The 20,463-nt window shown below is 34.7% G+C and overlaps 2 protein-coding genes and 1 pseudogene across 4 annotated transcripts; all 3 read left to right on the top strand.

The window, feature by feature from the left end:
* Positions 1-402: 402 nt before the first annotated feature.
* Positions 403-2,122, top strand: LOC117630019 (annotated as a pseudogene).
* A 3,499-nt stretch (positions 2,123-5,621) lies between these two features.
* LOC117630674 (tropinone reductase homolog At1g07440-like) lies at positions 5,622-7,903 on the top strand. 2 transcript variants are annotated; one of them, XM_034363380.1, is made up of 6 exons: positions 5,622-5,635; positions 5,683-5,736; positions 6,113-6,323; positions 7,054-7,273; positions 7,454-7,560; positions 7,717-7,903. In XM_034363380.1, the coding sequence occupies exons 1-6, from the start codon at positions 5,622-5,624 to the stop codon at positions 7,900-7,902; spliced, it is 792 nt and encodes a 263-aa protein (XP_034219271.1). In that variant the 3' UTR covers position 7,903. The 2 variants fall into 2 exon arrangements, with proteins under 2 accessions (XP_034219271.1, XP_034219270.1); XM_034363379.1 differs by lacking the exon at positions 5,622-5,635 and having other exon boundaries at positions 5,657-5,736.
* Positions 7,904-10,744: 2,841 nt separating this feature from the next.
* Positions 10,745-12,610, top strand: LOC117630673 (tropinone reductase homolog At5g06060-like). 2 transcript variants are annotated; one of them, XM_034363377.1, is made up of 5 exons: positions 10,745-10,943; positions 11,043-11,253; positions 11,539-11,758; positions 11,862-11,968; positions 12,136-12,610. In XM_034363377.1, the coding sequence occupies exons 1-5, from the start codon at positions 10,855-10,857 to the stop codon at positions 12,322-12,324; spliced, it is 816 nt and encodes a 271-aa protein (XP_034219268.1). In that variant the 5' UTR covers positions 10,745-10,854; the 3' UTR covers positions 12,325-12,610. The 2 variants fall into 2 exon arrangements, with proteins under 2 accessions (XP_034219268.1, XP_034219269.1); XM_034363378.1 differs by having other exon boundaries at positions 10,890-10,942; positions 11,040-11,253.
* Positions 12,611-20,463: the final 7,853 nt, after the last annotated feature.

Below are 20,463 nucleotides of genomic sequence, written 5' to 3'. Positions count from 1 at the left end.
TATTATTGCTTTTATTTTGCAAAGGACCTATTAGTATGGTGATTTGGAGTAATTGCTCCCTTAGGTAAGATTTTGGGTTCGAATCCTATCATTTGTGTAATGTGTGTGAACTTAGTATATTATCGTCCCTCTTAATAAAAAAAGTTTTTTTAAAAAAATTATTCCTTTTGTTTTGTATTCGATGACTGCTAGGCTTGATCAAATTCCAACTACGACAAAACTTTCTACAAATACCTTAGCGCATGGTTGATAGGTATTATGTGTACAAGAGAAGCATTGTGCTTCTTTAGACCTATAAAAAAGTGTAAAGCAGTGCAAGACTAACAACTCTCCTCTAGTTTCTACTTAATATATATCTTCAATATTCTCTTCAAATTTCTGAATAAATATATATAAAACCAATTTGAAATATCAGTAGCAGCCTCAATAGATGGCGCAGGCAAATAGCAATGGCAAAGATAGTAGATGGTCTCTTCACGGAATGACTGCTCTTGTCACCGGTGGAACCAAAGGAATTGGGTTAGTGCTTTCTTCCTTTATGCTTGCAATCTGAAAGTGTTTTTTTTCTATTTTTTGGGATAAGTGCTTCCTCATCAAAAAACAAAAACTTGTAATATCATCCATATACTTATATATATACACACACACGTATAAGAGTGTAGTAGGGTATTATTTTCTTGCCAAACTTGTATTGCGAAACGAATGCTTATAGTAATTAGTTTAGTGTAAGTAGTACTACATATATGTGTTGTTTTTAGGTACGCTATTGTGGAGGAATTGGCGGGGCTAGGTGCAACTATACATACTTGTTCTCGTAATGAAGTTCAGCTTAACGACTGCTTGAGCCAATGGAAAATGAAGGGTTTTGATCAAGTCACTGGTTCGGTATGTGATGTGGTCTCAAAAGCTCAACGAGAGGAGCTTATAAACAAGGTCTCATCACTATTTCACGGCAAACTTAACATCTTGTAAGTGTGCTCCGCTTATCCGTTAAACTGATTGAGCCTTAAATTTTTGTATAATTTATGGCATGGTTAAAATATATTGGCGGTAAAAAATTTCCAGGGATATGAAGTAATTATATATATGTAACTGTACTAGGTAACTCATTATTTAGTATTATTTCTCTTTCTAATGTTGGAAGTATAGGTGTTAAATGGACCGAGTCGGCCCTAACGCAATACAAGTCCGGCCCGATTAAATAAGGGTGGTTTTTGTTTCCCAATTATGAATAGAAAACCTTCATTTTATGTTTTAAACTACTCTTGGACTTTGGCTGTAGGTAAACAACGTGGGAACTGCCGACATAAAACCAGCGATCGAGAACACAACTGAAGATTACTCATTTATTATGAGTACCAATCTTGAATCTGCTTACCATTTTTCCCAACTTGCACATCCTCTTTTGAAAGCTTCAGGAGCTGGGAACATTATTTTTATGTCTTCTGTTGCTGGCGTTGTATCACTTGGGACGGCTAGTATATATGCTGCCACAAAAGGTCTTTTCCTTTGCACATAGTTTTTGCATTTTAAAATTAAAATAGAATTATATTGTGTTCTGCGAGTTGAAGATTGTGACTCTTCTCTGCACTCTATTTCAGGAGCAATGAACCAATTGGCCAAAAACTTGGCATGTGAGTGGGCAAAAGACAACATAAGGACCAACAGTGTTGCACCTTGGTTCATCAGAACTCCCCTCACTGAGCCTGTAAGATCCTTTCAAAAATTTCCATATGATCGTGTTTTTAAAATTTTCTAACATGTTATGTTATGTTGTTAAACTGTTAATCAGTAACTGCACATTTAAAAACTCGAACTTTCCCCACACGTAACATGTGCATTCATCTTCTCTATGGTCTCTTCATTACTTGCAGCTTCTGAGTAACCAAAAATTTTTGGAGGCTGTCAACTCTCGATGCCCTTTAGGACGGACTGGAGAGCCAAAAGAGGTGTCTGCCTTGGTGGCATTTCTATGCTTCCCTGCAGCGTCTTACATAACTGGCCAAACTATCTGCGTCGATGGAGGGTTCACTGTCAATGGCCTCCTCTTCCAAGGACCATGAAAAAAATATTTATGTGATTTGTGTGCTTGCTAGTAGTAGGAGAAGCTAGAGGCCTCTCTGGTTTCCTTGTCTTTTGAGTTTGGAAGCTCCTCTCATCCATCTCATAATATGCTCTTGTTTGTGGTTTTATATGGAGGCCATTGATGTTTTGAGTTCGATAGCTTGCTTGTTTACGTTGAAAAGGATATTTTTGCTTGTATTGAAAATGTTATGTTTTCAAATTTGAAACCTTGTCGTGGACAATTGTAGCTTGTAATGTTGCTTTTGACATGAATTATGAATGAACCTATTATTGTTTCATTTTCAATGTTATTTAAATCTTTTTTAAAAAAAATTAAAACTTTTACACTATGATCCTATGAAGTAAGATTTATGGATCCATCACTGAATATACGTACTTAGGTTTGCTGTGGTAGAAGAATTGGGAGGGCTAGGTACAACGATGCATAATTGTCTTGGAAATGAAGTTGTTGAACTTTAGTGACTTCTTGAGCCAATGGAAGAAGAAAGGTTTCTAAGTTACTGATGCGGCCTTTGATATCAAAAGCCGAACGAGAAGGGTTTATCAAAAGCCGAACTTTAGTGACTAATTTTATTATAGTTAATGCTATGATTTTATTTATTAAAGTTAATGTTTATGCTTATGCTTATAAAAAAAATTCTGTCTCCTGACGTTTGGCTAATTAATCCTTCCTTACGGTATCTACCTGTTGACAATTTGCCACAAAAATCAGTAATGAGACAAACTCATCAAAGAAAAAAATCTATAGATTTTTACTTACGTGCATGTAGGAGCATAATTCGTTGGGAATAGTGTGATATGTGTGCATAAGTTTTTCTTTTGTATTTTTAATAAATTATTTTACATATGTGTCAAACTATGATTCGTAAAAATAATAAATATTTCTTTATCGAAAAAGAGGCAAATAATATCTAATATTAAATATCTAAAAAGTTATTTTTTATGTTTTCAAAAATAAAATATGTTATCGCATTTTTTTTTTAAGCATGTTCAATTCTTTAGAAGATTGTCGAAATTGTCCTACCCAATCTCAAGTATATATATATATATATATATATATATATATATATAATATTCTCGAATTTATAAAATAAATATGTGAATCAGAAGATATGGGTTGTTTACAAAGAAGATTACCCTAGATATTGTGGTCGTTGATAACTAATGCCATTTTATTTAAATTAATATATCATATTATCATGCACATGATGACAACTGTGGAATATTAAACTAAATAATGCTGTCACACTAAGTAAGATGGGCTATCCATGTTATATAATTATTGGATGTACCTTTTGTAATGATGTACACCTTGAAGCATATTCCTACTTATTACGAATTATTATCTTCTTTTTTTTATTCTTCTTAATTTTATTCATTGTTAGGGATTGTACACATCACGCATGCGATTGATTTTTCTATTTATCATCAATGGCCAAAAAAATTGAACTTTTAAAATTATTTTAAGATTATGTGTTCGAATTTTCCTATCTCAATATCGATTATTTAAAAAAAAAACACACTACTAAATAAAGAGCTATATGTGGTACTTTTGTATTAAGTTTTTTTTATGACATAATTAATGAAATTAAATGCTCACTAAATCAAATTTAAGACAAAATGGGTTTTTTATTTTTTTTTATTTTTTTTTTTTTGGGGTTGGAAAATGGGATCTAGTTTGCTGTGATATATTGGATCTCTTGGCAAATAATTCAGACACTCATATGCCCTCAGCACGTGGAGGCCTGGGACTCTGGGATGGCCAAATCAAGTGAAATCAAAGTAGCATAATTCTATTTCTCACCACGTATGTGCCATATGTGGCTACTTCACTTGGTTTTCCCACTGTCCCTACTTTTATAATCGAAGCAAGAACTATCAACTGAGAGTGTTCATCGTTGTCCTCAACCTCAATTTTATTTTTATTTTATTTTTTTTAAAGGAACACATTAACTTAATGACTACTTGAGCCAATGGGAGAAGAACAGGTTTCCAAGTCACTGATTCAACTCAATCTGTGATTTGGTGTTTTTAAAAAAATACTAAAGAAAAAAGCTTATGTATAAGGTCTTATCACTATTTAATGGAATACTTAACATCATTGTAATTTGTAAGTAATCCTTTTATCGATTAAAACACGTAATAGTATGATAGTCACACAGAAAAAACTATTATATTTTTATTTATTAAAGTTAATGTTATGTCGATCAATATATTGTGCTTCAATTCTACCATATATGTCTTCAACTTTAGGCTTAATCCTTGCCAACAATAATGTGTGGATGTAGCCAAACAATGTGGGAACTAACACAAAGTATTATTATTTTTAAATTAATCATGCTCAAGAAGGTACCAAACTATAGTCATGCGAAAAGCACCTGTTTAGGCATGAATCACGTGGCTAGCCTCTTTTTCTCTAAAAAAAACATTCTTAGAGCCTTTTTCATTTTGAGGGGGAAGGAAGCCATTGTTCTTCCCCCATCTCCCCTCTTCTCTTCCTCTTTTCACCTCTTTCCCCATATTTAGAGACAAAAGGTTTTCCCTATTTGTCTTAGTTTTGTTATAATTTTCATCCAACCATTATAAGCGGCTACAGCTTAGCGTTGGATCTTCATCTGCATTTCGGCGTCGGATCTCCACCACCATCTTTTTTGCAATTTCTTTATGTTTGGAATAAGTTGCAGAGACTCTTTGGGTTTTCTGTGTAGTTTTCACCTCTCCTTTTGTGAGAGTTTTTCATCTCTCCTTTGTGAGAGCTTTTCATCTCTCATTTGTAAGAGTTTTATTTGTCTTATTATGACATGGTTTTTTCAAGCTTTATCTCTTTTTTATTATTCTAAGTTTGCAATCTTAGTTGTGATGCCTATACCAAAGTTTCTTCGATCATGTCTGATCGTTAGTGGAGACACATCAGATTGTCTTAATTTTGATATTAGACCGTTTCGTTGTTGTAATGACCTTTTTGTGACTAATTTATATTGACAATTTGTGATTAGTGACTTTTTTAGCTGAATTATGAATATAATCATAAAATTTCTCAAAAGAAAAGGCATGAATCACGTGGATTTTGTACACCTCACAAATCACATTGATTTTGTACAGATTACCAAAAATATATCTCCATCTCTAAATTAATACTTTTGAAATGTGTTTATGGTCCCAATGGTCTTTTTATTTTTAACGCCTGACCTGACACTGATGCATTGCATGCGGTGGAGCGGAACCGTCTTCTCTTTTCTTGTGTCCTTTAATCTAAATAATCTATTGCATTATTATAATTTAAAATACTAGCCGGTGCCCTAGATGTCAGAATATTAGTGTTGCGCTGTAATCATTCTAAATTGTATATTCAAACTAATTATTTTAATTAAATGTCCATGCTATTTACATTTTGGTTTTCTTTAATACGAATATTATTTTATTTTATCTTATTTCTGTCAATACATGTGCACATCAAAGCAATCAATATTGTCACGCAGATCAAAATAAAATATTGAATGCAGATTTTGTTTCTTATATAAGAAGCTGATGGATGGATGGATGGGAGTGAGTTAAAGAGTGAGAGAGAGAGATGGCTAAGGCAGATATCAGTCGTAGATGGTCTCTTCAAGGAATGACTGCTCTTGTCACTGGTGGAACCAAAGGAATGGGGTTAGCCATCTCTTTCAATTTCTTAGCTGACTTATGTTTGCAATCTAATCCATGAGTGTTTTCTGATCAAAAAGATAATTTTGTAACATGCATGCATTACTAAGAGGTTAAGGCTCGGGTTTACGTTAAGCATAAGCATCTAATGTTGTTGAACAGTCTACTAAACGAACACTAATTTCTTATGTATTAAGACATTAAAGTTCAACTTTTCTTTAAACATAAGCATCTAATGTATTTCGACAATCTCAGAGAACACTAACTTTTCTCTTGCTCAACTTTTTATATATTATAAAATGTATTGATATATATGATATAGTTTTGTATATTCACTGATGTTTGGCAATTTATTACTAGTTCCATATGTTGTTCTAATTAGGTATGCTATTGTGGAGGAATTGTCGGGGCTAGGGGCATCTGTACATACTTGTGCTCGAAACCAAAACCAGCTCAATGACTGCTTGAATCAATGGAAGACCAAGGGTTTTCATCAAGTCACTGGTTCCGTTTGTGATCTGTCATCAAGAGCCCAACGACATGAGCTCATAAACGAAGTCTCATCACAGTTTAACGGAAAACTTAATATCCTTGTAAGTACTCCATTTATATATAAGTTGTATTTGTTGAGCCAACAAACAATTTATAGACTATATATATAGCATGTTTCTGATGTTCAAAAGTACTTAATTGGTTGTGTACTACTAATATTTGTGGGAGACCATTGAGTGTATCTATTTAAACCAAAAATGTAATTTAGTTTATATATATACTCGTTTGGAACTGCTTTTTTAAGAAGCATTTATGGTCAAGTGCTTGAAAGTTTGACACACGTGTAGGGCATGTTGAGAGTGTTTTTCTTACATTGAAAAGTTTAGAGATCTAGCTTGGGTTTATAAAGAGTTAAGTTACTCTCCTTCATTGCCAATTGGTTTTTGGGTGTAACCTCAATTTCCTTCGTTGTATCAAAGCAGGGCGCCTAGATGTGAAAACCCAACAACCACATGTTGATTTTTGGGGTAGAACCTCAACTAACACCTTTTTTTTTAATCTTTATTAAAATATATACTTTATTGATTTAATTGACGTAGTATATGATATGGACATGCCACATCATGTGATATATAAATGTGAGATAAAAATGTGATGAGCATAAGATTACTCTAAGAAAAAATGGGAGTACCAAGGGAATATATTATTATAACAAGCTTTTTAAATTTTCTTAAATATATTCTTATTAGAAACTACACCTAAAATGGAAAATCATGATATTCTAGAGTTGTTCTAAAATGAACACCCTCTTCCAAAAATATGTGGCTGTAGATAAACAATGTGGGAACTACAGAAGCAAAAGCAACACTCGATTGCACAGCAGAAGATTTCGCATTTGTTACGAGTACCAATCTTGAATCCTCTTACCATTTGTCCCAACTCGCACATCCTCTTTTGAAAGCTGCAGGAGCTGGTAACATTGTTTTTATCTCTTCTGTTGCTGGATCGGTCTCAGTTGCAGGGATTGGAAGCATATATGCTGCCACCAAAGGTATCAATTTGAATCCCTTACCTTATTATTATTATTATTATGTATAAATTTGACCTCCTTACCTTATTGCTATTATTATTATTTTCAAATTATCTTTTTGAACTTTCCATTCAAATTTTTCATGTTAATTGTGTATATGAAGCGAAGGTTGAGACTGTTCTTTTGGTAATTATGTTTCAGGTGCAGTAAACCAATTGGCAAGATCCTTTGCTTGTGAGTGGGGCAAAGATAACATAAGGGTCAACAGCGTTGCACCTTGGTTCATCAAAACATCCCTTTCTGCAGATGTAAGATTCTTTGTTTTCGAGTTCTCAAGTGTATCGGTATATTATTTATTCAAATTTGAGTCTACTCTAGACTTTAGGTTTTTTTTTTTTTAATGACGTACATGTATATGGGTATAGTTACATAAAACTTATCATTCACTCTACTTTTACATGCAGTTTCTGAATAATGAACAATTTTCGAATGCTGTCAACTCTCGAACCCCGTTAGGACGGCCGGGAGAGCCGGAAGAGGTAGCAGCCCTGGTGTCATTTCTATGCCTCCCAGCGGCTTCTTACATAACTGGGCAGACTATTTGCATTGACGGGGGTATGACCGTCAATGGTTTCCTCTTCCAAGGATAATGATTGCAATTAAAGTTGAGCACAAATCAATGTCACTTCCCCAATTTCTAGTGGGAGACACTATTGCTACTGTGTTCAAAGTGCTTTCTATGTTAAGAATTATTGCTTGACCAAAAAAAAAAAATGTTAAGAATTATTGTTGTCTTTACATTTTTAGAATAAGTTGTTGAAATCCTATTATATAGGTAGTCAAATTTTGTTTCCCCACTTATTCTTGGGGAGTATCCCAATTGCTTAAGAGTGTGTTAATCGTGAAATTAGTTGTTCCCATGTTTCTTGCTGCGTTTGGTGCTTGTATGCTTCTAGTAAACATATTTTTCTCCCATTATCTAGACATGATTTTCTTCCCAATAATTTATTTATTTTCTTCTTTGTGGCCCCAAGACATCAATTTTTGGAGAAAAACTTGTATGTCATGTCATGCCGTCAAGTGGAACACTAGCGGAATGTAATTGATTGGAAAAACATTTTTACTCACCACTTTAACCTAAAATGTACCATCACTACCTTTTAAAAAACTTGACTCATGTCAATGGTTAATTATTTACTTTCAAATATGTTAATTAAATTAAAGGAAATCCAACTTCGATCTAAGAGCACCTCCACCACAAAAGGCAAGGGCAAGGCAAAGACAATGCAATATTTAATACTATTCACGTGAATAGTGGCAGCCTTACCTTTTTTGGTTCCACCCCAAAGGGCAAGGGCAAACACTATTCATTTTACTTTATTTTCTATTTTTTATATTTAAACCATCAATTTTTATAAATTTTTCAGATAATATTTTCAGTTGCCATGTGTTAATATTTATTATAAAATTCTCACCTTAAAATTTAGATAACATTTTCGAATTTAATTTTCAAATTTAATTTTCGGTTGCCACATGTCCATATTTATTAAATTAAAATTTTCAAATGGAATTTTGTAGTAAAAAATCTGGTATGGAAAGTGAAAAATATTAGAATGAGATGAATTTGTGTGAAGATTTGGTGTGAAAAGTGAATAATATTAGTAGGTATTTATAGAAAAATTTTCCTTTTTTTCAAAATTTTTATTTATTTATAGCAAAAACAGTCAAAAAAGTTGAAAATTAGGCGCTGATGTATGCCTAAGGGCAATAGCCTAGTCCATTTTTACCTGTGGGCATGCCCGGGTTGGCCTTTCTGCGCTGGAGGAGGTATTGGGGCCTTGGGGGGCCTGTTGCCATGGCAACAGCCTAGCGCTGCACTTGCTCTAAGAAGTATAACAAAGTGGCTCATGCTATTGCCCGTTTTGTTTTACACGAACAAGGTCCTTATTATTGGTTAGAAGAAGGCCTTGTGTGGCTAATGAATTGTATTCTTGATGACCTTATTGTAACAAATGCTTCCGGTTAATGAAATTTACTTCTTTGTAATAAATAAAAAAAACCAAAAAAAATAAATTTAAAAAAAAAAAACTAAAGAAATCTCTCCTTCTCTCTCTCCTTTCCCGACCCAACCCCACCCACCCCACCCCAAACTCCATGTTCTCTACAGCCACCACCCACCCAACACGAAAAAATAGCAGTAAATGCACTTTCATTTTGGGCACAATTGATAATTTTCCATCACATTGTGTATAAACAAAACAGCTATCGTTATCACATGTGTTGATAAATTAAATTAAAATAGGATATAATAAACAGTAATTTTGTTGGGTTCATTTCAAACAATTTCAAGTTCTATTATTATATTGATATTAGATTGAACGGCCAAGATACATTTTCCACATGTTTGGTCACACGTTCTCCCACATCATCAACTGAGGACATTGCATATACCCAACCCAGCCTAAAATACAGTTAATAACTTCAGAATTTGAATCGTTCATGAACCAAGTTGATGAATCTTTCTTAAACTTATCATAAGTGTTTTTGTAAGACATCACCTCAAATCAGAGCTGGAGCTAGAACTGTAAAAGTAGGGGGGTCGAAGTAGAAAATACAAGTCTATAAAACACTTAAGTATTCAATACTTATATGTTTAAAGCTAAATCTTATCGCTTACATATATAAATAATTGGTTGGACAATCAAGTAGATTAGGGCATCCATTATTCAACAAATGTTACTCAGCGCCAGAGTTTCCTGTGGCCCAATATACAGACCAATAATTCGTCCATTGATAAAGATGAGATAAGATTCTCTTAGAGAAATGATATATAAATGTGATTTTTCTAGCATTACTCGTATACATGGTCGTGTAACACGCTAGAGAAATGAAAAAAAGTTACCCTCTCGCTCTATCGAAGTGGAGTTGGTGGTGAGAGAGAACCATGTAGTGGTAGTGTTTTGTGTAACAGAGCAAGTCTCTGTAAGTCTCAAGTGTGCAAAACGTGTAAAGTGAGAAGTTTGAATAGAAGTAGAACACAAGTGGTTCCTCTGTTTTTGCTCAGCTTTCTTCTCCTTTATTATTGCTTTTATTTTGCAAAGGACTCACTATGTTTGGGGTAAGTGCTCCTTCAGACAAGATCTAGAATTTGAGTCCTAGTATTTGTGTATTGTGTATTGTATATTGTGTGTGAGTTTAGTTTATTATCCTCCTTCTAGGAAAAGATTCTAAAAAAAAAAAAAACTACTGCTTTTGTTTTGTATTCATTTGACTGCCAGGCTTGATCAAATTCCAATTATAGGTGTCACGACACACGACTTTTCACAAATGTCTGAGTGTGTGGCTGATAGGTTTGAGTGTGGCTGATAGGTCTGATGTGTACAAGATAAGACATACGACTTTTCACAAATGTCTGAGTGTGTGGCTGATAGGTCTGATGTGTACAAGATAAGCCGTGTGCTTCTGTAGACCTATAAAAAAATGTGTAAAGCAGTGCAAGACTAATAAGTCTCCTCTAGTTTCTACTATGTGTATCTTCAATATTCTCTTCAAATTTCTGCATATATATAACCAATTTGAAATATCTATAGCAGCCCCAATAGATGGCGCAGGCAAATAGCAATTGCAAAGATAGTAGATGGTCTCTTCACGGAATGACTGCTCTTGTCACTGGTGGAACCAAAGGAATTGGGTTAGCGCTTTCTTCCTCTATGCTTGCAATCTGAAAGTGTTCTTTTCTTTCTTTCTTCTTTTTTTTAAAAGTAGTACTACATATATATGTTGTTTTTAGGTACGCTATTGTGGAGGAATTGGCGGGGCTAGGTGCAACTATACATACTTGTTCTCGTAATGAAGTTCAGCTTAACGACTGCTTGAGCCAATGGAAAATGAAGGGTTTTGATCAAGTCACTGGTTCGGTATGTGATGTGGTCTCAAAAGCTCAACGAGAGAAGCTTATAAACAAGGTCTCATCACTATTTCACGGCAAACTTAACATCCTTGTAAGTGTGCTCCACTTATCCGTTAAACTGATTGAGCCTTCTATTTTTGTATAATTTATGGCATTGCCAAAATATATTGGCTGTTAAAAATTTCCGGGGATATATATATGTAACTGTACTAGCTAACTCAATATTTAGTGTTATTTGTCTTTCTAATGTTGGAAGTAGAGGTGTTAAATGGACCGATTCAGCCCAAACATGGCACAAGTCGGGCCGGATTATTTCCCAATTATGAATATAAATCCTTCATTTTATGTTTAAACAACTCTTGGACTTTGGCTGTAGATAAACAACGTGGGAACTACCGACCTAAAACCAGCAATCGAGAGCACAACTGAAGATTACTCATTTATTATGAGTACCAATCTTGAATCTGCTTACCATTTTTCCCAACTTGCGCATCCTCTTTTGAAAGCTTCAGGAGCTGGTAACATTATTTTTTTGTCTTCTGTTGCTGGCGTTGTATCAGTTGGGGAGGGTGGAAGTATATATGCTGCCACAAAAGGTCTTTTCCTTTGCATGTAGTTTTTGCATTTTAAAAATAAAATAGAATTATAATTGTGTTCTGAAAGTTGAAGATTGTGACCCTTCTCTGCACTTTATTTCAGGAGCAATTAACCAGTTGGCAAAAAACTTAGCATGTGAGTGGGCAAAAGACAACATAAGGACCAACAGTGTTGCACCTTGGTTCATCCGAACTCCCCTCGTTGAGTCTGTAAGATCCTTTCAAAAATTTCCTTACGATTGTGTTTTTAAAATTTTCTAACATGTCATATTATGTTGTCACACTGTTAATCAATAACTGCACATTTAAACTCGAACTTTCCCCACACGTAACATGTGCATTCATTATCTTCTCTGTGGTCTCTTCATTACTCGCAGCTTCTGAGTAACCAAAATTTTTTGGAGGCTGTCAACTCTCGATGCCCTTTAGGACGGACTGGAGAGCCAAAAGAGGTGTCCGCCTTGGTGGCATTTCTATGCTTCCCTGCAGCGTCTTACATAACTGGCCAAACTATCTGCGTTGATGGAGGGTTCACTGTCAATGGCCTCCTCTTCCAAGGACCATGAAAAAATTATTTATGTGATTTGTGTTCTTGCTAGTAGTAGGAGAAGCTAGAGGTCTCTCTGGTTTCCTTGTCTTATTGAGTGTGTGAAGTTTGTTGCATTCTTGGTTGAATATCTTTTAAATTTACCCCTCGTCATCTAAGTACCAATTTCAGTGTCGTCAAGTGGAACACTAGCGGAATGTAAGTGATTGGGGAAGCTTTTTTGCTCATCACTTTAACTTAAGATGTATCATTATCAACTTTTTTAAAACTTGACACATGTCAATGGTTAATTATTTACTTTCAAATATGTTAATTAAACTTTAAAGGAAATCCAACTTCGATCTAAGAGCACCTCCACCACAAAAGACAAGGGCAAGGCAAAGGCAATGCAATATTTGATACTATTCACATGAATAGTGGCAGCCTTACTTTTTTTGGTTTCACTCCAAAGGGCAAGGGCAAACACTATTTATTTTACTTTATTTTCTATTTTTTATACTTAAACCATTAATTTTGATAAATTTTTCAAATAATATTTTCAGTTGTCATGTGTTAATATTTATTATAAAATTCTCACCTAAAAATTTAGATAACATTTTCGAATTAAATTTTCAAATTTAATTTTCGGTTGCCACATGTCCATATTTATTAAAATAAAATTTTCAAATGGAATTTTGTAGTAGAAAATCTGGTATGGAAAGTGAAAAAATATTAGAATGAGATGAATTTGTATGAAGATTTGGTGTGAAAAGTGAATAATATTAGTAGGTATTTATAGAAAAAATTTCCATTTTTTTTAAATTTCTGAGTAATGAACAATTTTCGAATGCTGTCAGCTCTCGAACCCCGCTAGGACGGCCGGGAGAGCCAGAAGAGGTGGCAGCCCTGGTGTCATTTCTATGCCTCCCTACATCTTCTTACATAGCCGGGCAGACTACATCTTCTTACAAATTGATTCGTCACTTTCCCAATTTCTAGTGGGAGACTATTGCTACTCTGTTCAAAGTGCTTTCTGTGTTAAGAATTATTGTTGTCTTAATATCTTCAGAATAAGTTTGAAATCCTATTATATAGGAAGTCAATTTTATTTTTTTACCACTTATTCTTGGGGAGTATCCTAATTTCTTAAGAGTGTGTTAATCGTGAAATTAGTTCTTTCCCATGTTTCTTGTTGAGTCTGGTGCTTGTATGCTTCTAGCAAACATATTTTTCTCACATTATCTAGACATGATTTTCTTCCCAATAATTTATTTGTTTTCTTCTTTGTGGCCCCAAGACTTTAATTTCCAGAGAAAAACTTGTATGTCATGTTGTGCCGTCATGTGGAACAATAGCGGAATGTAATTGATTGGAGGAGTATTTTTATCACTACTTTAACCCAAGATATACTCTCACTACCCTTTTAAAAACTTGAAACATGTCAATGGTATAACTATGGTTAATTATTTACTTTTAAATCTTTTAAAGTACTCGAAAACAAAAAATTAAATTTAAAAAAAACTAAAAGAAAAACATCTCTCTCCTTCTCCCTCTCTCTCCTTTCCCTACCCAATCACCCCAACCCACCCAGATTCCCTATTCTTTATAGCCACCCCCTCAGCAACCCCATCTACCATTCGAAGGTGTCGCCGCCATCGTGGCTATAATGCAACAAGTTGTCTATGATCTCTGGGTCTCCGAAAACCCTAATCCTAGTGTCGCCGTCAGACGTTGTGGCTTCATGTTCACCTTCATTCGTCGCCTTTCCGACTTCGGATATGGAATCTCATTTAGATTTGAGCCATTGAAGTGCTTGAATTTTGTAAAGTCTCCTCTTAGCATTGCTTCTTCTACTTATTTCTTACTGGAGGCTGGGATTTTCCCAAAACTTGCTTTCATTGAGTTCTTATTTTCAAGAGTGTCAACTTTAACTAATTTCAACTCAAGAGTAGTACTAGTGTATTATCGTAGGGTATTTGAGGTGATGTCTTACAAAGGGAAAGGAGAGAGAGGAGAGAGAATTCTTTTCAGTTTTATTTCATTTAATTTTTTGGTTTTGAATAAGTTAAAAGATTTTAAAGTAAATAATTACCTATAGTTATATCATGAATATGTGTCAAGTTTTAGAAAAAATAATGAGGTTACGTCTTAAATTAAAATGGTTAGCTAAAAAACTCTTATTTATAAAAGGTAATAAAACAGTGTTATTATGTGATATACAAGTTGTAATTTCACAGCCCAATTTCCAAATCCCATTTGCTGCTGTCAGGTCCATTGTCCAATTGACAATGGCTTGTGATGGCTGCACAGTAAAGGCCAGCCATTATTACCATCTGTCAGAGGAGGCCATTTGATTTAGGAAAACTAAATCTTGTCGCTTACATATATAAATAATTGGTTGGACAATCAAGTAGATTGGGGGCATCCATTATTCAACAAATGTTACTCAGGGCCAGAGTTTCCTGTGGCCCAATATACAGACCCATAAGTCGTCCGTTGATAAAGATGAGATAAGATTCTCTTAGAGAAATAGTATATATATATATATCAGTCCTGATCTCTTGGACCCCTGTAGTCCAAGAAATTTATGGTCACTCACCGTTGGATGTAAATTCAACGGTTGACTTGAATCGGGTAATAATCATTTATATCATATTGCATTTATATATATCATTTTGAACCATTGGATTAATATCCAACGGTGGGTGACCACAATCTCTTGGACTCCTGTGGTCCAAGAGATCGGGACTGATATATATATATATATATATATATGTAATCTATCTAGCATTACTCGTATACATAGGTTTTTTTTTTTTTTTCTCTTTTTTTGGGTCAAGACTCGTATACATGGTAGTGTAACACACTAGTTAGAGAAATGAAAAAAGTTAGCCTCCTGCTCTATCGAAGTGGAGTTGGTGCTGAGAGAGAACCATGTTGTGGTGATGTTTAGTGTAACAGAGCAACTCTCTATATCTATAAAAGTCTTTAAATGTACAAAACGTGTAAAGTGGAAGTTTGAATAGAAGTAGAACTCAGAGATCTAGTACACAAATGGTTCCTCTGTTTTTGCTCAGCTTTCTTCTCCTTTATTATTGTTTTTATTTTGCGAAGACTCATGAATGTAGTGGTTTGTAGTAATTGGTCACTTAGGCAAGATTTTGAGTACGAATCCTAATATTTGTGCAGTTTATATTAGTTTAATATATTATCGTCTCTCTTAATAGGAAATATTCTAAAAAAAATTATTGCATTTGTGATATAACCATTATTTCGTACATTTTTATTATCTTTCTCTTAGATTCTTACTATGTTCTTGAGTGAGTTTAGTCCATTTTTACTTAGGTTTGCATTTTACTAGGTTTGAAGAGTAAAGATGGAAAAGCAAGCAAAAGGAGTAATTTGGGATTGAAATATGATATGCAATCCTAGGAGCAGAATGTGCTGTGCAGAACACTCAACTTGACAGAATATATTATACTTCTTCAGAGTGAACCAGAGTTGAGCCTTATATCGTTGGAAAGAGATGGATGTTAACTTTATGTAGAATTTTACGGTTCGTGATTCGGACGTGTATGGAGAGAGTAGTGGCAGTTTTAGTACAGACAGTGCGAGCAAAATGTGTTATGCTGGTTTTGCAAAATAATCCTTTTGAAGTCCAATTCTTGGAGTCCAATTTATGTCAATTGCATTTGGAAAGTCTCTACAAGGATGTGGAGTTATTTTCTAAAGTCTGATCCTATATCTAGTAGGATTTTGGATGCCAACTCATCAAAGAAAATTGAAGCCAAACTAGGAAAGCATAGTTATCAAGTCAAAAGAGGATTTGTTCTTTAGTTAAAGAAGACCAGAAAATAGGGTTCTCTTATGCTGGAGTTGGAAGGAGAGTCAAAAAGTCGCTGTCATCGTCAAGTTCTCAAGCATCATCACAATCCATAACTTTTACTTTATGTTTTTTTTCCTAGTTTTTCAATTATGTTTTCTTTGAACATGAGTAACTAAATTATTCTCTAGGGCGAGGATGACGCCCAAGCATGGATAGTTATGATTTTTAATTTTATTTAATGGATTCTAAGTTTCTTTTAGATGAATGTTTAATCACTATTTTAATTGTGCTATTTGTTTAAGTTATTTGACTAATCACCTTAGGGCTTTGCATCTAGTAAATTGGAAGATGAATTTGAGGTAGAACTCACAATATAATTCAATTAGCTTCTTGTGATTAAGTGTGGTGAATTACATTATTGCTTGACGAAGAATAATGGTTTGCTTGGTTCTCTCGTTTTCTAGAACGTAATGAATCCAATTTGTTAAATTTAGGCCTTAACCAGGATAGATTGCAGGATTGGGTATATGATCTTTGTCTGAACTAGAAAAGAATCTTACACTTAAGGAAAACTATGGTCTGAGTGTCTGAAAAGGACTTAGATACGGGAATTATCATCTAAAGAATCAAAAGAATCTGTTGAATGCATTAATATCTAACTTGAATTGCTTGTGGTTGATTCCGAAACCCTAGACCTTCATCATTATTTTTCAACCTTTTTATTCTTAATTGTTTTTATTAATTTCTTGTTTGTTTCATAAACTTTCACAACAACAATCTCTACAAATTTACTTGAGTATAAGTTAGATTTAATTTAGGTATTCAAATATTATATTAATTTGAAATCCTCGTGGAAACAATACTTGGACTTGTCAAATACTATACTAAATCATTCTTGTGCACTTGCAAGTACAGATAGGCCCCATCATTTGGCCCGCGGGCTCATAGGCCAATGGGGCTAGCCCGGCCTATCGAAAAAAAGCACAGCCTGACCTGTTATGGGCTTTGAGATGGCCCGGCCTGTCTTGGGCCGGGCTAGGCTTGAGCTTGGGTGTCCGAAATTCGGCCCGACCCATAAGCGCGGTCTGATTAAGCCCAAGAAAGCCCTGCCCGCCCACAAAAGCCCGGCCCGTTAGACTTGCATACATATATAATTATGTATAAATAAGAGTTTAGGTTTATGATTATATCACTTAAATAACATATATAATATGTTTCATTTCATTTACTTTTCTTTACTCATTCCTAGTTTATAATTGGATGATTAGCACATTAATTTGTGTCAATTATTAATTCAACAATTATACATATATAAAAAAATTAGATGAACAACATATCACATCACCAAATATAATCATATCACGAAACATAATCCTACCACCAAATATAATCATGTTTTTCTTGAACACATCACCAAATATTTGCATATTTATTCATACCATCCTTTAGAAAAATATTTTTTTGATACTTATTATTTTTTAAAATTATTTCTTAAAATGTATTACAATCTAATTATGTAATAACCTCAAAAATAATACTTGGTTTTATTATTTTTGTGGAAAATCTTATAAGTTGTGTGACTTTATGAATTTGGTTTGATGTGAAAATAATAGAATTAAGTGAGTTTAATCTCAAATTTGGACTAAAATGTCCTTATGATTAAGTTTATGATTTTTTTTAATGAAGTAGGGCCCGTTTAGGCTTTGCCCGGCCCGATGGGTTTTCTCAAGCCCGGCTCATGGGTCGGGCTTGAGCTTTGAATTTTAAAAAAAAATCCGACCCGACCTGATATTTTCTCTTTTCTCTTTAAAGTCCAACCCAGCTCAGTCCAAGCCCATTAAATTTGAGCCGCGAGCCCCAAGTACAGACCAATTTGTTTTGTATTAATTTGACTGCTAGGCTTGATCAAATTCCAATTATACGCGTCACGACACAACTTTTCACAAATATCCGAGCGTGTGGCTGCTAGGCTTGATCAAATTCCAACCATGCGACATAACTTTCCACAAATATCTGAGCGCGTAGCTGATAGGTTTGACGTGTACAAGAGAAGCATGGTGCTTCTTTAGACCTATAAATAAGTGTAAAGCAGTGCAAGACTAATAAGTCTCATCTAGTTTCTACTATATATGTTTTCAATATTCTCTTCAAATTTCTGCATATATATAACCAATTTGAAATATCAGTAGCAGCCTCAATAGATGGCGCAGGCAAATAGCAATGGCAAAGATAGTAGATGGTCTCTTCACGGAATGACTGCTCTTGTCACTGGTGGAACCAAAGGAATTGGGTTAGCGCTTTCTTCCTCTATGCTAGTAATCTGAAAGTGTTCTTTTCTTTCTTTTTCTTTTTTTTAAAGTAGTACTACATATATATGTTGTTTTTAGGTACGCTATTGTGGAGGAATTGGCGGGGCTAGGTGCAACTATACATACTTGTTCTCGTAATGAAGTTCAGCTTAACGACTGCTTGAGCCAATGGAAAATGAAGGGTTTTGATCAAGTCACTGGTTCGGTATGTGATGTGGTCTCAAAAGCTCAACGGGAGAAGCTTATAAACAAGGTCTCATCACTATTTCACGGCAAACTTAACATCCTTGTAAGTGTATTCCACTTATTCGTTAAATTGATTGAACCTTCCATTTTTGTATAATTTATGGCATGGTCAAAATAAATTGGTCGTAAAAAATTTCCAGGGATATGAAAATAATTATATATATGTAACTGTACTAGCTAACTCAATATTTAGTAGGGTATTCTACTGAATTGCCCCCTGAACTTGTACATAATTCTCAATTTACCCCCTGACCTTTTTTTTTAGCGAATTAAAGGCTCGAATTAAATTTTATTATCAATGTTACCCCCACCGTCAAAATTCGAACATTTCATCCATTAGTCCGTCTATTTGACCCACGTTGATGCTTGATTGAGCGTTATTTTCGGCATTAGGCGCGGATTGAATTAGCAACCTCTCCTCTCTCACACACTTCGCACTTCTCTTTCACATTGGTAGGGTAGGGATAGAAAGGGACTAGAATTTGGGCGGGAAAAAGGACGAAATCTAAGGTTGGAATCGAGGGAATCTGAAAGCATTTTCATAAAGGTTCTTTTGGCTCTGTTGATTCGACGCAGCATGAGTCTGGATGTGTTGCCTTTGCAGGTGCGGAACAGAGGGCCTCCTCCCAAGTACAGTAAGTAATCGATTTTCCCAATTTCAAATTGTTTAAGCTTGTGTGGTCCTTGGTGTCGGTTGTTTGCACATTTTGTGGTGTTGTCTGATATGCTGTTTTGAATATGAAACACTTGTGGTCCCGAAGCATTTGTGTTGTTTTGTCTGCATAATTATAGGTGGACCTGAGTGAATTTGAAGTTTAGAATGGTAGTTGGGCAGTAAAGAAAATTTGGTGTGGTAAAATAGTGGTTTTATATATAATTTTCTGTTTTTTTTAGGTGATCCAGATTTGTTCTCCCTAGAAATTCACCATGGAGGTTATATTTCAGAGGGGAAGTATGTTCGGGGTAAGGTTACTTGGGCAGACAACTGTAATGCTAACCACCTGTCAATGCTTGACCTGTTTGATGTTGCTATCTCTCTAGGATATGACCATAAAAAAATACAGTACCACTACTGGAACAAAAGAAGGGGGTTTGTTCCAATTGAAGTAGATGCCCATGTAGTTGAGTTTGTGGAGTATACACCTACTTCTAGAGTTCAACCTTTATATCTCTCATATAAGAATCAACCGCATTTCCCAGAGAGCCAGGCATCTGCATCTACTCCACAATTGGGGTTGGAAGTAGAAGTTGAAACTGAAACTGATGTTGGTGAGTTGGGGAACCAGTTTGTAGAAGTGGATGTTGATTTAGATGATGATGGTTATGATGAGGTACATAAGGAGGGAGATAATGAGGCAGATGACAGGGAAGATGATGAGGCTGAAGATGATGATAGTGTAGAAGAGGCTGAAGATGATGATAGTGTAGAAGAGGCTGAAGATGATGACAGTGAGACAGACATTGAGTTGATTGACTCCGAGTTTGAGCAGTCAGATGAAGAAGGGTTGAAGAGAGTCTTGGAAGAGGATGATAACTTGTTTGATAAACATGTAGTTGATGAAGAAAATGATGAATACAATGAAGAACCTGGTGAGGTTGACAGTGAAGACTACAATACCGACGATCTTGTAAGTCTTGATGAAGAATCTGATGAGGGTGAAGGTGTGAAAAACCGTAATCGCAGAAGAAAAGCTCCTAGATTTAAGCAGTTTAGAAGAGAATCTGATTTGCTGAAGCCAACATTTCATTTGGGAATGGAATTTACCAACATGGAGCAGTGTAGGGAAGCAATAAGGTA

The sequence above is a fragment of the Prunus dulcis genome, chromosome 6, assembly GCF_902201215.1.
Source record: "Prunus dulcis chromosome 6, ALMONDv2, whole genome shotgun sequence".
Classification (NCBI taxonomy): Eukaryota; Viridiplantae; Streptophyta; class Magnoliopsida; order Rosales; family Rosaceae; genus Prunus; species Prunus dulcis.
Note: the sequence above shows the minus strand (reverse complement) of the source record. Positions and strands in the feature narration are given on the sequence as shown.